We start from the raw sequence: 15,262 nt of genomic DNA on the forward strand, positions 1-15,262 counted from the left end.
TCAATTGGCAAGTTATCTAATCATTTTGCCATGGAGAGTGAGGTTATATAACCGTGACGTAATGTGAATTGGATAAGTACCTAACTTTCAATTTAACACGGACGTGCAAACACCTAACGATATTATATAAAGGCTGCTTGGAATGAAGCTTTGAGCAATGACACAATAAGGCGCTCTACATGTGACACCGTTTAAAGATGGATGAGGCTAATTTGTGATTTATTTATGTGCTGCGAAACAATATGTTACACAATCAGCAGACAGGTGAAAGTTCATTTCTCGTACGGCATAGTTTCAGCATAGTCCCCTACAGCAGTTGGTAATGTACGTAACGACCTTGTCCCGTGCGCGCGCTGTGATGATGTCGCTAGTCGCAGGCTGGTTTGGAGGACTGCTGGTGGCATGGAAGGTAGAGTGTATTTAATGTTAAACGACAAGAAAACCCGTAATACAATGTATTTGGTCCCTAGCCGATATGATGATGACTTAGCTTTTTGATCGGCGTGGCTGTACATGTTAACCATGTTAACCTCAATGAATAATAAACTTGTATGCTTGAAGCACTTTTCTCAGCTCAGTTACATTTTTTCCTTGAAAATCATTTGCCACATTTTAACACAAGATAGAACTGCTAACCAGTTGAACAGGGCCACGATGTTAATGATTACTTAAAAGCTTTACATAAAGTTTGTTTGCGTAACCTGATTTCATTTTCCCACCCAGATTCGCCCCGCCCCTAATGTATATTGGAGGCCGCCGGACGACTATGCGTGGGAAAATGCCTGTTTTATTCTTGGCATCACCATGGCTTGAAAACGTTTTGAAATTACAGAAAGGCACTTTTGTTTACGTCAATAAGTTTTATTCGGTCGTTCCGTATCTGTTATTGTCAACGCCGTATTAAAAGCTGTTTTTCAAACCCTCCTTTGTCATTTCCCTAGTAAGCAACCCTACCCAAACACAGGCGATGCTTCCTATCTTAATAATTACTTTGTAACAACAGCAAAGGTACTAGTAGAAAGTTTTGGCCTTATCTTTCCCTCAGTTCGGAGTTGTCCTGCCGACATTACAAGTGTTAGGGGTGGCCCTATCAGCTGTGGCGCTGTGCCTGTGCTACCTGTGCTACTCCCCTGCACCGCCAGGTGTCGCAGAGCCGTGGAAAACCACCCTAATCATGTCCTTCATGCGATTTGCCGGTCACGTGGTGAGTGCATTGCTTGTTATAAAAGAATGTGGCCCCGCTCTCGTAGGTTGCAAAATGACGGTTAACATATTGAATACGCATCATTTTATTACCGCTCACTGTTCTTGGTTCTGACTCTTCTAAATTAGTTTTTAACGTAACAGTCTGTTCCGCAACGGCTCGTCATCTATTACCAGGCAGGTTGTTGTTTCCTGAGAAAATCCAAATGATGATGATGTCACCATTACAAGGCTTTATAATTAAATCTTGTATTCAATGATTAGTACTCGTTAATTTACCCACTTATCCAATAGGAAAATGCCGGATGGGCGCTTGAAAAGTCTGAGTTTACAAAATTAAAATGTATTTATCCAGTAGTAAAGATTCAATTTTATTCCTCTTTTCCTGACCTGGATGTCTAATATTCACAAACGTATCACTTATCCAATGATACCCCAATAAGGCTTCCATAATTCACACAGGTTCGTGGTTACAAAACGGTAGGGTTCGGAGAGAGTCTCGACATCATTCGGGCGACGTTTGGGAAAATACAACACCCATGTCCAGCTGATGATCCACGCCTGGATATCACGCACACGACGTTTGGTGACGTCACGGTACGGCTGTATCAACCCAAGGGAAGACGTTTGGCCCCCGGTCTGCTGTACTTCCATGGAGGAGGATGGGCCTTTGTTAACTTGGGTAAAAATCCTCACCATTAGCGTCCTTCGCAGACTTCTAGGAGCACCAGCGTCTACTTTTATGTATCGTCAATATAATTATTATGTAAATTAGGCAATGACTTCTAGGAGCACCAACATTTATTTTTGGTGGGAGCACTGATTCACGATTTTCAACATTGGCAAGGTTATGTATCCCCCAATATAAGAGAACCTTGCCCATGTTGAAAATCACGAACCAGTGCTCCCACCAAAAATGAACGCTGTTGCTCCTAGAAGTCTGCGAAGGAGGCTACATCACCAGTTGGTTGTTGTCTGTTTTGTCACATTTGGTGTAATTAGGAAAACGCTATGTCCAGATAGATACGTGCATACCTATATATATATGGCCTCCGTCGGTCAATATTGACCATGGTAAAATCATAGATTAGCATCAGTGCATCGCCTATGGCTAAACAGTCCTATTCGAGAATGACAGTCTGTGCCACATAAGTCACACTTGCGAGCTGACTCAGTTCTATTGCAAAGCTGTTTTCTACGGATTCGCTTTTCCTCTGCGCTGTGCATCAATACAAACATATCACAGGCTGTATACAGGATATTCCTCTTAACATGATTAATTGATAGATACCATTGACAACGTAAATGTCACAAACTATCAAACCCCTTATCTGGCTGTTTTGACAGTAGCTGGTATAGAGGTGCTTATGTGTATCAAAGCAGTATGCTTTATGTATATCAATAATGCAATATGCACTATTTTTCAGATCAAGCTGAACACTTCAACCAGTACATTGCGATCAAGACTGGTGCGGTCGTCGTCCATGTCGAGTGTGTATTCACCTGTCCAGTTCTTATCAGTACTTTAATTATCCGTCGAGGTATTTTCGATTGGAATTACAGCTAATATCATTTTTGAAAATGATTTCAAGATGCTAACCTTAAATCACAACAGGAGTATGTCTGACTATTTCCAATCCACATCAACAGACCAGTAATCTAATCAAGATTTATCATCACACAACTGCAGGGAGCCGTACATGTAACTGTGATCTCATCATGTTTTGTTTCTATTTTTCCAGCTATCGACTAGCCCCTGAGCACAAGTTTCCAGCACCGCTCGAAGACTGCCTCCAGGCCACTGAGTATTTTCTCCAACACGCCGAAGACTTCGATGTCGATCCTTCCCGAATCGGTGTCCTCGGCGATAGCGCAGGAGGAAACCTGGCCGCCGCTGTCGCCTTAAAACTCAATCGTCCAGAGAAAAAGAACCTTCCACGTCTAAAGTTTCAATCCTTGCTATACCCAGCACTCCAGGCCTTAGACTTCCGAACGGACTCGTACAAACGTGGCGACGTTATAGACATCTTAACCATCGACATGATGACTTTTTATTGGTGTATCTATTTAACTGGCAGCTATGCCCGCCACAAAGACTTCTCCAATAACAGCCACGTGTCACCCGAGTTGAGAAAACGTCTCTATACCCTAAATGGTCTCAGATTAAAGGACAATAACCTGGGCTTGAGTTTACCTGATGATATGAAGGACATCGTAAATCCATATTTTGCCCCACTAGTGGCTAATGATGACGACCTAAGGGGTCTTCCCCCCACGTACATTCTAACGTGTGGGTATGACGTGCTGAGGGATGATGGGATCATGTATGCCAAGCGGTTAGAATCTGTGGGCGTTCCTGTTACTCATGACCACCTGGAGGGTGCTTTTCATGGCATCGCCTTCATGGGCTTCAAGCCATTTTCTTACAGCTTGGGGTGGAAGTCTTTGAGAAAAGTAGTTAACATCCTTCGAGAAAATCTGTAGGAATACAACACCCAGCTAATATGATGTAAAAGTATGTCAACTCATTTTTATTAAAGGTGATATTGTGAGTAACTTTCCACCTTTTTCAAAACTTGATCATGAAGTTCTGATGTGCTAATTGTTTCTACCTTTAAATGTTACAGAAGAACTTTATTGCGCGACAATTGTAATTGGTACAATGTATGGCAACATGGGGTGGGTGAAAAATGTGCTCCACTTTGCCTACCTCTTTTTCCCCTCTCCCACCCCCTTCTATCCTATAATGTAATCCTCGCCGGACTACCAGGCTGTGCGGATGAGTCCGTCCTAATACGCAGTACTAGGTCTCTCTTTTTCCTCATATAGGATTGATATGGTCTCGACCAATCATATATATATATGGCCTCCGTCGGTCAGCATACGCCATGGTAAAATCCTAATTCACAACAGCCCTACAGCATCGACTATGGCTAAACAGCCCTATACGAGAATGGCATTCTCTACCACAAAAATCGCATCTGTAAGCTGACTCAGTTCTGTTGCAAAGCTCTCGACCAATCAGCGCGCAGGAAAGATAGTTAACGTTACCTTTTCATCCTATCAACCCTTCAACAAAGTACCACTGACTTTCAAACTGATAAGTAGATAACTTTGCGCTAAAGAGAAACGACCAGTGTACTGCCTTGGTACATCACTCTTACGGCAGGGTCTGGACTATCATGGTTCCGTGCCTGACCCTGCTCATAATATCCCCAATTCATATTGGGTTGTCCATGTACTTCTGCTGAGTCGTCTGAAGCTTTGCGTTGAGAAAAGGAGGTTCCTCTACTCTCTTTGTCGTCCAAAATAGGGGGTTCGTCTGTCAAATACACATAGGATGCCGACACTAAGCTACTATCATCAGGGCGACTAAAGTTGTGCGATGACTCACAACCTGTTGGTCGATTTTGACATTCATCAATGGTCTTTAACAAGTTCATATCGTCATCAGTTTTGTCATGAACCGTTTGCGTGTTGCTTCCCCACTTATCGTCCAAGACAGGCCTATCGGGTGATGTAATTTTGGGAGATACGATTGAGGTGCCAAAGGTCCTTGCTGTAGTTTCAGCATGTTTTGTCGAAACGCCATTTTCGGACGATTTTGCTACTTCGCCGTCCTGTAGATCAGTCAGTGAGTTTTGGCGGGAAAACCGTGCCTTCAGGAGGGATCCCTTGCTACATTCCGTCAGCTCGCGCGTAGTTGTGGAGTTTCGTCTGGCCTGAAAATTGTTCACAATGTTAATCATTATTATTATCTTCGCCGAGTACTTGTACTCGGGGAAGATTATGTTTTCGGTTGAAAAATCTGTTAGGTGGGTCAGTATGTATGTCAGGAGCATAACTCAAGAAAGCTTCGATGAATCTTTATGATTTTTGGTAGGTGTGTAGTGGTTGTGCAAAGGAAGGTCAAGTTCGAAAATGGTTCACCTTGCGTTTTTCAACAGTACTGCAGCGGACTTTGATTTTTTTTTTTTTGTATGTTGGCAAAAAAAGTGACGGAAACGTTGATGGATCTTCATGATTTTTTGCAGGTGTGTAGATGTTGTGGAAATGGAGGTCTAGTTCAAAAATGGTTCCCCTGGTATTTTCCGTCGGTACTGCAGCGGGCTTTGTGTGGATGTGTATTTGTATGTCGCCAGCATAACTCGAGAGGCTGTTGATGGATCTGTATGATATTTAGTGGATGGGTAGGGTTTACAAAAAGGAAGGTCAAGTTCGATAATGGGCATTCTAGCGGGTACCTAAGGTACTGCAGCCGAGCTTCAAAATTTGAGGGCATATTTTCTACAAGTGCTATGGTCATGATTTTTGTGTGGTAGATAGTTCATGCTATAGGAAGTAAGTTGTGAAAGTTTGGGCCCCCAAGCGTCTTGTTTGGAACTGCAGTGGGTGTTTTTGTTTTGACCTTCGGACATGAATAAATTGAGAAGGGGTCGACAGATCGTCGTGACGTTTGGTATTCAGATAGCTCAGATGGTGCTTTACATAATAAACGACTAATTATGCGAATCAGGATATAATTGGCATAATTAGTAAGGAAAGTTTGCTGCATTCATATTGGGACTCTGAAATATGTGACGGTTTCCCCGAAAACAGGTCTTACAAACAGATGGCCTGGGAAAGTAGGTCAAATAAACAAATAGAGCACAGCATTGCTCTCCAAGCAGAGGTGTGGGTCCGGCTGTTTTTTCACATGTTTAGTTTAGGCATGTTTGTCCAAAGCACGTTGGCGACATAACGAAAAGGGGACAAAATAGAAAGCACGACAAAACACATAAAAACACGTCAAAAACACGGCTCTGCTTGGAGAGTACATTGCACCAAAACTGCACCACTGCTAGGTACGGTAAAGTCACATTTACTATGTCTTTCAAAATGTGTATGATATGGAATAAAGATTTATTCTATTCTGATTCATATATATTGACTGCACCATTTCATCGTCACATTCAACTTACGACACTGCAATTTCAAACCTTTGAGGGCCCATAATTTCAACATACCGGTACTCATTTTCAGTTTTAACATATATCAGCACACAAGACACTTACATTGTACTCTAGTCCTGTACCACCAAATTATTTTTAACCCTATCTCCCCCCCCTCAAAACTTACAAACAGCATATGGTGTATGATCAAATTTTCAGGGGGTGATATCAAAGCATGTAAATATGAATCACTATCCATAATAAGCCTTGATTATTTGGCGAAGATAATGTGTTCGAAGAACTCTAGTTTCTTCATTATGTCTTCAGCAAAGTTTCATGTTTGAGCACAATATATTTCTTTACATCATTGATACAATCTGCTACTGTGTCTATGTGACAAGGTTCGAAAACATTTCAAAATGATTGATATCCGCTTTAGAAGCGGTAACGATAAATATTTTCACATAACATAATCAAAATTGAAGTTAGTACATGGTATATTTCAGGGACATCATCTAAAGAGAAATATCGACTCACTTTTTTGTCATTCTCGACATTTTGAAACATTTCCTTTGCAAGCCGCTTCTGCTCGTCCTGAAAGGGTATAAAAGATTTTTTTTCAGATTTGGGAAGTCTTGATTGCAACCGGTATAAAAGAAGAGAGAATATGGATGAAAGTAGAATCACGTCATATCACATCTGTCATAAAGCCGATAGATGTAACAAATTAATAGAGATTGTTACAGAGAACGTAGAGGTCCTACCGTCCAGCAGTCATAGAAGTCCTGGCAGAACCTCTCCCATATCTCAAAGAATGACAAAGGATCGTCCTGAGGAAAGGACAAATATTTGCAGTGAGCCAACAGTGCAGGCGACTGAGGTTGAATAATAGAGGATTGATTGCGTACTGCATTGATAACTTAGAGTAGTCAAATTTGTTTTGAGTTCATGATCATATCGAAACGCATTGCCATTGGTACCTGTGTGCAATAAATGTTGATTTGGGAGTTGATATTTGTTTATATGGAAGCCCACTGTCACTGAGCAATGACTACAATGCATCCACTTTGTTGTATCAGCAGAATGAGAAATGTTGGCAGTCTATCTGTTCACACATGGTATGTCTATAGAACGTATGCCTTAAAACAATTTGTCGGTGGTTCTCACCAAGTCCGGATCCTTGCAGTCGAAAAACACAAGAAGTTCCTTGAACGTGTCTTCCACTTCGTCCAACCTCCTTACTTCCCGTTTGAGCGTCAGCTCAGCTGTAATCGTGAACACAATAAGGATTTCACTCGATGATGTCATTACCATCTTTTATACATACGTTTGATTTATGTTATGTAATTTATGTACCAATTGTCCTACTAGTATGTTCGCTGGGTCCCCTGGCCTTGGAAATCAACAATTCTGTTGACGGGGCTACCCAGATTCTGACATATACTCACACTAATTAGGCCCTATTCACACTCGGTAAAATCTATGAGAATCAATTCGCTTCAATGGTCAATTATGGTTTTCTATGTAACTGATTAGATCAAGGAGGTTTTATCCTTGGTCTGACATGTTGTTTTGGCCACAGCAAGTGAATCTTATAGATGACATCAGCGCGCTGATTGATTCACATAGATTTCACCTAGTGTGAACAGGGCTTAACAGCAGGTGATATCATCTCAACGTCAAATATTTCACAGATGTGTCGACTACTAAAGATGGCTGTTATTGTCACTACTTGATGAAAATCCATATTCTCCAAGCAGAGATTTTGGTCGGGGGGTAGTAGTGGCCGTTTTTTTTTAGGCCAACGTAAAAAAAAAACCCGGCCACTACTACCCCCCGACCAAAACCTCTGCTTGGAGAATAGAAAATCCAGGCAATTGCTAAGTGTTGTTTACCGTGGAATAAGAACGGCTTCATTTTGCAGCGAAATGACGTCACCGTGGAGGCTTCACTTCCCTCCAGTACCTTTTGAACCTGAAATCAAACAGTTTATGAAAGTGTTACAGTGGATTCAAACTAAAACTACAGCTCAACAACGTTAGCGTTATATGGCAGTAAATACCACTACTTCGTACACAAAATATGACCTTACAAATGTAACATTGACAACTTTCATATAACAGGGTAACAATGATCTCTACTATAGTCGAAGATAAAATATCTCAGCTTAGACAAAAAGCGGAGGAAAACACGTATTTCTTACCAGTCCCTTCACTCTTTTCAGACCTTCACCCATACTATGAACAGATTTCCTGCTGTCTTTCAGACACGTCTGGAGGAAACAAAAGTTACGTTACGTTATCCCACCGTGACAGATGTTAGGAGTATGATATGCTTATAAGTATTATATACTTACGATATACGAAAGGTATTCTTAACATCATCCAAAAGCACACGTCCCAAAAACACATGAATAATTTCATTTCAGAAAATAGTATTAAAAATGTTATTCCGATTTCTTTTCCTTTGTCGGTTTGTCAATTGTTTTGTGTCGCTTACTATAGCCTACCTGTCTGGCGGTCTTCATCAGCTCTGGTGACGGGAGTCTGAATCGGCGGCCGTCCGGATCACAGCAGTCCCCGCTCCGCCGGCAGTACTGCCGCACTATGTACTGTAGGAGGTTACCACTCTTATCCTGGATATAAAAGCGAGAGGCATCATGAAGTGCGAGTATTAGATTTGCGTTAATACTGTGCATACGAATTGCAGGTTGCACCATATCAACGTGTAGTACTCTAATTACCTTTGTTCTGACGTCCCTCAGTTTGGTCAGGATGTCCAGCTGGTATCCATCCGCCTGACCTCGCGGTGTGCAGCCGTTCATGTAGTTCCCTGCAGCCAGCACCAACCTCAGTACAGCATGCAGATACTCGCTGAAGAATATGTGGAAACGTGAATTCTAAATTTCACATTGCAAAGCTAAGTTGGAAAGTCCACTATGTAGTGTGATACCTATCGTGATCTTCCGCGGATATCCTCGGTAGTGGGAGTATTACACTGCCGCCAAGGTCAATTCATAACTCGCTCCGGCATGTCCGAGTTTGTTTTACGGGTTTTACGGTCCCAGTTGCGTCGGTACCCGTCAAGGGTGTACTCCCGGCCGGGCCCCGAAGCCACAAATGTCTTCCGGTGGCCTGCCGGGTACCGGAAGGATACCTCCCGGTGTTCGGACGATTAGCTCACGTTGTCTATATGTTAAAGGGTCCCGCGTTGATTTTAAGTCCGAGTTAAATTGATTCGGGGTCCCGGCCGGGCCCAAAAATAGCCCGACAGCCGCAGGATGTCACACGGGACCACGTAGGGATCACGCCCGACAGTGCAAAAAACTAAGCCCGTCAACTACCCGGGGAGTGTCCCCTAAGCTTTTTTTTCTAATTGGGACCTATGCATTAGTGGGACTAGGCGATAAAACATGTATGCCGGGCCCATGAGAAGATGGTGCCAGGCTACACGTTATGAGGTATGAGCATGTTCTATATGCTGAATACATCTTAACTGTGTGCGTACCTTTGTCTTAGCTCTGAGCATGCTGACATGAGAGAGTTCATCTGTTGGTGTAGGTTGAACATTGTCTCCGTGAAGCGTTCGGTAAATATCCAACACTCCAGTCTGTCCTGAAGATTGTGAACCTCAGCCAGCTGAAGCAGAAACTCTTCCGGTTTGTCCAGGACAACTGTGGCAGAAATAATACTTTGTTATGTTGAATGTACTAGACTGAAAAGATGCCCTGATTAAAAGAACTTTCCGAACATACGTACAGTTATTTGACCAAGGATTTGACAGTATTTACCACTTTAAAATGAATGCATGCGCTTAGTATTTCGTACTTAAGTGCCATTAAGAAAACTGAAACTTAAACGATAATCTTTGTGAACGATGGCCTTGTAACTGTAGCCTGAGTACCATCCTCCGTAGTGACCGCTGGTTCAAAAAAAATCCGGAGTTAGTAAGCGATTTTTTTGAGCCAGCAGTCACTACGGAGAATTTGCTCCGGGCCGGGAATACTGATGGAACACTCAGGCTATTGTAACTGAGAGTGGGAATAGATTTGCATACTCACTGTCTTTGTTCTCTTGCTTGAACCGTTTGATCTCTGACAGTTCTTTCTCCGTGGCTCGCATGTTATACAGCCCCTGCAATCTGTGATGAGATATCATAACGTAAATCCTAGTCGAAAGAAATACACCTAAAATTGCTTCTATGCCAACTTTTGCAATAAAGAGACTTCGAATGCTGCCATGCTGACAGGGCTATTGTATCAGCACAACAATGAGCTAACTGAAACAATAGATATGTCATGCATCTTCTTTTCGTTAGTTTACCTGTCAAGGTCCAGCTTCTTGGCGTCCATTTTGTAAATGGCGTCTTGTACTTCCTCCTTGGACATCTGCAGACGGCTGATCTTGATTGCCACATCACGTGATCGTTTGTCGTCTAATACTTTTCCCACCTTGAACATACAACAGTAAATATAGCTGGTGTATTATCACTGCCAGCTGTAGGGCAATGATTAAGCATGTATTACATATAATAATCACATTGAATTTTCTTGCAAACCAACACTAACCTGTTTCCCCTTGCCGTGTCTTGGTGACATTGAGAATTGCACTGCTTCAGAGTCAAGGGACGCACTCACGCCAAATAACCTTCGTAATATGCAAAGATGGCGGTCAATAATAAGACTACAAATACACGTATTCATAGTTCACTGGGGTCATTCACTGATATCTAAATTTAAAATCAGTTCATATATAGTCTTCGACGCTCAGTAAAGTCGAGACGTCATTTTGATGTCACGAGACAAATGTTTATCATACCTCAAATAAAAGATAAATTTCTAATCTTTGTGTAAATGGAAAAGTATCGTACCTCTCCAGCTCATCTGCATCGATGGGCGGCTCCTCTGATGTGCCCCAGAAGCTCTCAGGCTGCTTGTCTGTTATAAAGATGACAGTCAGCAGAACGCACTTTTAATTACCTTTATCACAGATTAGAGGGACGTTACTGTGGCTTCGGCATACAAATTACTAAAATATATGCACATACTACACCGTATGTTTATTGGTTTTCGATAAAGCACTTGCTCAAATTAGATACTATAAATTTGTCTTAGATCTAGAAAAAATGGTTAACTTTGACTTCCAAATCTACGCACATGTACAGGAGTTATTTTTTCACACTACTACTGTTTGAAAGAATTCTTACCTTCACTTGTTCCTTCGAAGACGATCTTCTTCCAAAAGAGTGGCCTCATCTTTGACTTTGGGCGAATCAGTGGTTTTGTAGGCGAGAACACGTTACTGAAACTAGAATATCCACTTGGTGGAGGGGGAGGGGGCGGCGGCGGCGGTACGATAGCTCCGCCTGTATTGCTGGCTATTTGCAATATGGGGACATGGCCTCCCGTCAACAAACATGCTTTTTCTGAGCTGCTTTCAATCTCTTTATCCTCTGAGCAAGAAAAATCTTCATCTCGATAGCGTGCACCAAAGTCTGGGCACTTGTCGGCTTTTACTAAATCTGCCGATTCCATGCTTACATCGTTTGAAATATTGCATTTTTGAGGCGAAAAGATGTAAGAAGCATTGTTCACTTTGTTCGGTGGAGTATCCCCTGACTCTAACTGTGTGGCCATTTTTACAGTGTCGTCTCTACTGACAAGAGAAGCTGTTGTGGTTGCCTTGAAAACCTCCGTTTTGCCGCTGTCCGCGGTCGCAAACAAGTCGGTGTTATGTTGATCGTAGGTCGTACTTTGTCGAGCCCGGCTCCTGCCCAGTGTGCCTAGAGGTAAACTTACCGGCCTTGAGGTTGTGTCCATAACAAATAACGCATTTCTACCGCTTCCTCTGGACATCTGTACAGTGTTTGATAACGTCGGAGAATAATTCTCTCCCTGAAACCTTGATGTCACTGTGACATAATCAGTCAAATCACACCGTGTGTGGTGAGTTACTGAGTTTTGTCCATCGCCAAAGGCGTCTGTGGTAGATTCAAATTCATTGATAGAATAAAATACACCATTTCGCCTTTTGAAGAGGTCCCTTCCGCCAGGATGATTTCGATTGTCAGTGCTTTGCGGTGTGTAGTCGGTTGGAAGCTCTGTAGAAGGAGGGTTCACTTGAGTACCCTCCAAATGTGAGGTAAGCTCAGAAACAAGCTCATTGGCATGTATTGCGGTGGTGTTGTCGTTGTTGCTACTGCCTTGAATCGTATCCTGAAACGCACATCAAACAATGACTGACTGTAAGTTTATTTGCAGAGAATATATCATTTGTTACATTCCTCCTGGAAAGAGAGTAAGCTTATAGATGTCTATGACCAAATTAAATCTGACAGGTTTTTCTCTAACATTCTATACGGGCTGTATGACCTGGTGTCCCACATAATAACTTCGCCGCATCATCTTTCAACTAAAATCATTGGCAATACCTTATTAATGGATTTCATTATTTCATAAAATGTTTTATTCATCGTAAGAGAGTTCAAGCATTTTTTTAAACATAATTTGTCAGGCCACGCAGCATGTCGTGAATAGATGACTTCGTAAATATATAGTACAAGTCAATTTTTTGTATACATAGTAAGGTTGGAGGTAATGTATTGTTACTGACGTATAGTATCAAGAACGTACGTAGGAGAAACTTGGAAATCCCACTGTCAAATCTCCGTGGTTAACACAAATTGATAAGGTGGTGTCGGTGAGGTTATACACGGTAACAGTAAGCTCATGTGGTCATTGTAAAAGCCCAGACTTGTTTATACCCAGACACAGCACACCGTGCGTTTCAGATGTTACCACGTAATTCCTTTCCACTACGACAGATCGGATGATCCAATCAGCAAAAAATCGATCTTTGAAGAGACCGTTTGATCTTTGAAGAGAACAAATATCAGTACACCATACGGGGTTTTAAACATATAAGTTATGAGATCACTCTTGACGGTCTTAAATGAGTACTTATCAGACGGATTAGGTGGCAACGACGTTTGTAAAGTTTATACAGCTTGCCTATTATGTCCTGAAACCACTTACCCATGGTTGAGTGACAACAGTGCCTCCCGGTGTGCTGCGATGGAGGGGGTCAAAGAAGACGTTCTAAACCTGACCCCACCCCCACTCTCCAGTCCTTCTCATTTTTGCGAACGTAGTGAATTGTACATTCTCAGTCCTGTTGCCATGTAACGTTAGGTTTGGCAGGACACTGCAGTTTCAGTAATATACATAATTCCCAGCTATGACTGCGGCCACTAAATGTGATTCTAAGTCAAGTCAAGTCAAAACCTTTATTTCTTATCGTTGGCTTGTTCGGCCGTTAGTACAAGCTTATTTGTAGAGAGCTCGAGGGTAGCTATCACTAGAAATTTCACCAAATTTTTCCACTTTTATAATGAGAGATAGAATGTGATATAGAAAGGAAACTTAATGAGCATTCTGCTTATCAAAATTGCGCCGATATATAGAATGTTTAGCGCATTCAAAAATATAATCTTACCATTGATCCGTGTTGTTGACACTCTTGTGGTTGTTGTTGTGGATTCCCACTTCTATCCTCCACTTTTCCAAGCATGTTGTTTGCTGAATGGTAGCATCCGATGATATAACAGGTCGTGTTATGAAAGTTCCGTCATTCGGAGAGAAAGCGGGCCTTTGTATGCACGATCACCTCGTAATCACCGTAGATTTCGCTCGTAAAATTTCGAATGGCCAAATGTTACAGGATTGTACACGTTTGAAAGCACCGTCGTACGAAATATGTTAAGCAACAAATGTATGGAGTATCAATGGCGTCCCCTACCTCGTATGGATGCGTCTGCGTAAACGTCGTAGAGCAACGGTGAACATTTCTAGCTTGGATGAAAGCTCAAGCTGGCGTTACGGCTTACCCGGGCACCCCCCACTACACGCAGGCGGCTATACATCCAAACATATCCATGGTGTTGCGTTACCAGAACGGCAAAGAGGAGGGCTCCGGTTGCACGAACAATGGACGTTAGATGCACGGCAGGATCGGATCGATACAATACCCGGCTCAGGGCGGAATGCCTTTCACACACTGTAGGCATGAATAGCGCGGCTTACGTTGCAGGTTGAGCCTAGGGCATGCAGAAAGTATTTTGTTGGCTGGAGGTTGGTAATCTTACCGAGTTAACATGGATGTTAGACATGGCATACAAGATAAGGTGTTTGGTAAACAGTTCTGGAGACGATGAAGTAAGAACTTATCGTACGCGATACAAAGTCCTGACGCGTCTTTGACGGGGCATCTTTGAGACTTTTATTCGCTTGTCAATGTAAAACCACTTGGTGTATACATGCACCGCTACAATGTGACATCCTTTCCTTTCGCTGATCAGAAATTTCGCTACACCCGCGTACTGTATAAAATGTATAGACGGAATGCAACACGATGTATTCCGTATCCTTAATACTACAGTCATCAGGAATATTGACAGAAATTTTACTTATATTTGCTGATATAGCCATTTCTCCCTGATAGTAACAACGCTGGCATGAAAAATGTGTTTGCCAAAAGCATTTTTGCTGTTTATTTTACGAGATTTTAAAATCAATAAAGTCATTCAGCGTCGCCCAGATGTTGTCGACCTTCTCAGTTCCACTGGAAACGCCACACTAAAGGCGCTGGGTGAGTGGTATGCCTGGTTAATACAGTTAACAGTCGATCACGCCAGCGACAATCTGACAAAGTTCGATCGCTCTTCAATCTGTAGCCAATTTAAGTAGCAAAAAAGCAGCCACAGCATTGAAACTAGCCTTGCAGCATCTGCCCTTTGGGTACAGGACTTGAACGGCATAAAGATAGATTAATAAAGATAAATGACTTGAGAAGTGATGTCTGTACATTGTACCCCTGCGACATGCATGCTATAAGCAACTGACTCAAAATATGATAACGTTACGTTATGTTATGTTACGTTTTATATTGATTTCAAGGATTCAGCCTGAAGTAGTTTTCGTCGATCCTCAATATTGCTGTTTGTGACACAACACTAGTACTGCTCCAAAAATTCTGTCGTATTTTAGCAATGCGATTGCGTTTCCCTGTTTCTGAATAGTATGCCTTATCCGCTCATTCTAACACAACAGACCAAACGCTTGCAGTCTTGTC

At 42.2% G+C, this 15,262-nt stretch overlaps 2 protein-coding genes across 3 annotated transcripts; one reads left to right on the plus strand and one right to left on the minus strand.

Moving 5' to 3' along the window:
* The first annotated feature begins 76 nt into the window (after positions 1-76).
* Positions 77-3,687, plus strand: LOC136439184 (arylacetamide deacetylase-like). The gene is made up of 4 exons (XM_066434437.1): positions 77-1,204; positions 1,666-1,885; positions 2,631-2,694; positions 2,946-3,687. The coding sequence occupies exons 1-4, from the start codon at positions 1,175-1,177 to the stop codon at positions 3,685-3,687; spliced, it is 1,056 nt and encodes a 351-aa protein (XP_066290534.1). The 5' UTR covers positions 77-1,174.
* A 19-nt stretch (positions 3,688-3,706) lies between these two features.
* LOC136439179 (formin-H-like) lies at positions 3,707-15,215 on the minus strand. 2 transcript variants are annotated; one of them, XM_066434431.1, is made up of 16 exons: positions 13,931-15,215; positions 13,628-13,710; positions 11,340-12,348; positions 11,004-11,070; positions 10,702-10,780; positions 10,457-10,584; positions 10,195-10,274; positions 9,642-9,807; positions 8,878-9,007; positions 8,644-8,769; positions 8,338-8,406; positions 8,030-8,108; positions 7,302-7,399; positions 6,899-6,964; positions 6,672-6,728; positions 3,707-4,925 (listed from the first exon to the last, which is right to left on the minus strand). In XM_066434431.1, exons 2-16 carry the CDS (start codon positions 13,700-13,702, stop codon positions 4,323-4,325), a joined length of 2,832 nt encoding a protein of 943 aa, XP_066290528.1. In that variant the 5' UTR covers positions 13,703-13,710; positions 13,931-15,215; the 3' UTR covers positions 3,707-4,322. The 2 variants fall into 2 exon arrangements, with proteins under 2 accessions (XP_066290528.1, XP_066290527.1); XM_066434430.1 differs by having other exon boundaries at positions 13,628-15,215.
* Positions 15,216-15,262: the final 47 nt, after the last annotated feature.

The sequence above is a fragment of the Branchiostoma lanceolatum genome, chromosome 7, assembly GCF_035083965.1.
Source record: "Branchiostoma lanceolatum isolate klBraLanc5 chromosome 7, klBraLanc5.hap2, whole genome shotgun sequence".
Lineage (NCBI taxonomy): Eukaryota > Metazoa > Chordata > Leptocardii > Amphioxiformes > Branchiostomatidae > Branchiostoma > Branchiostoma lanceolatum.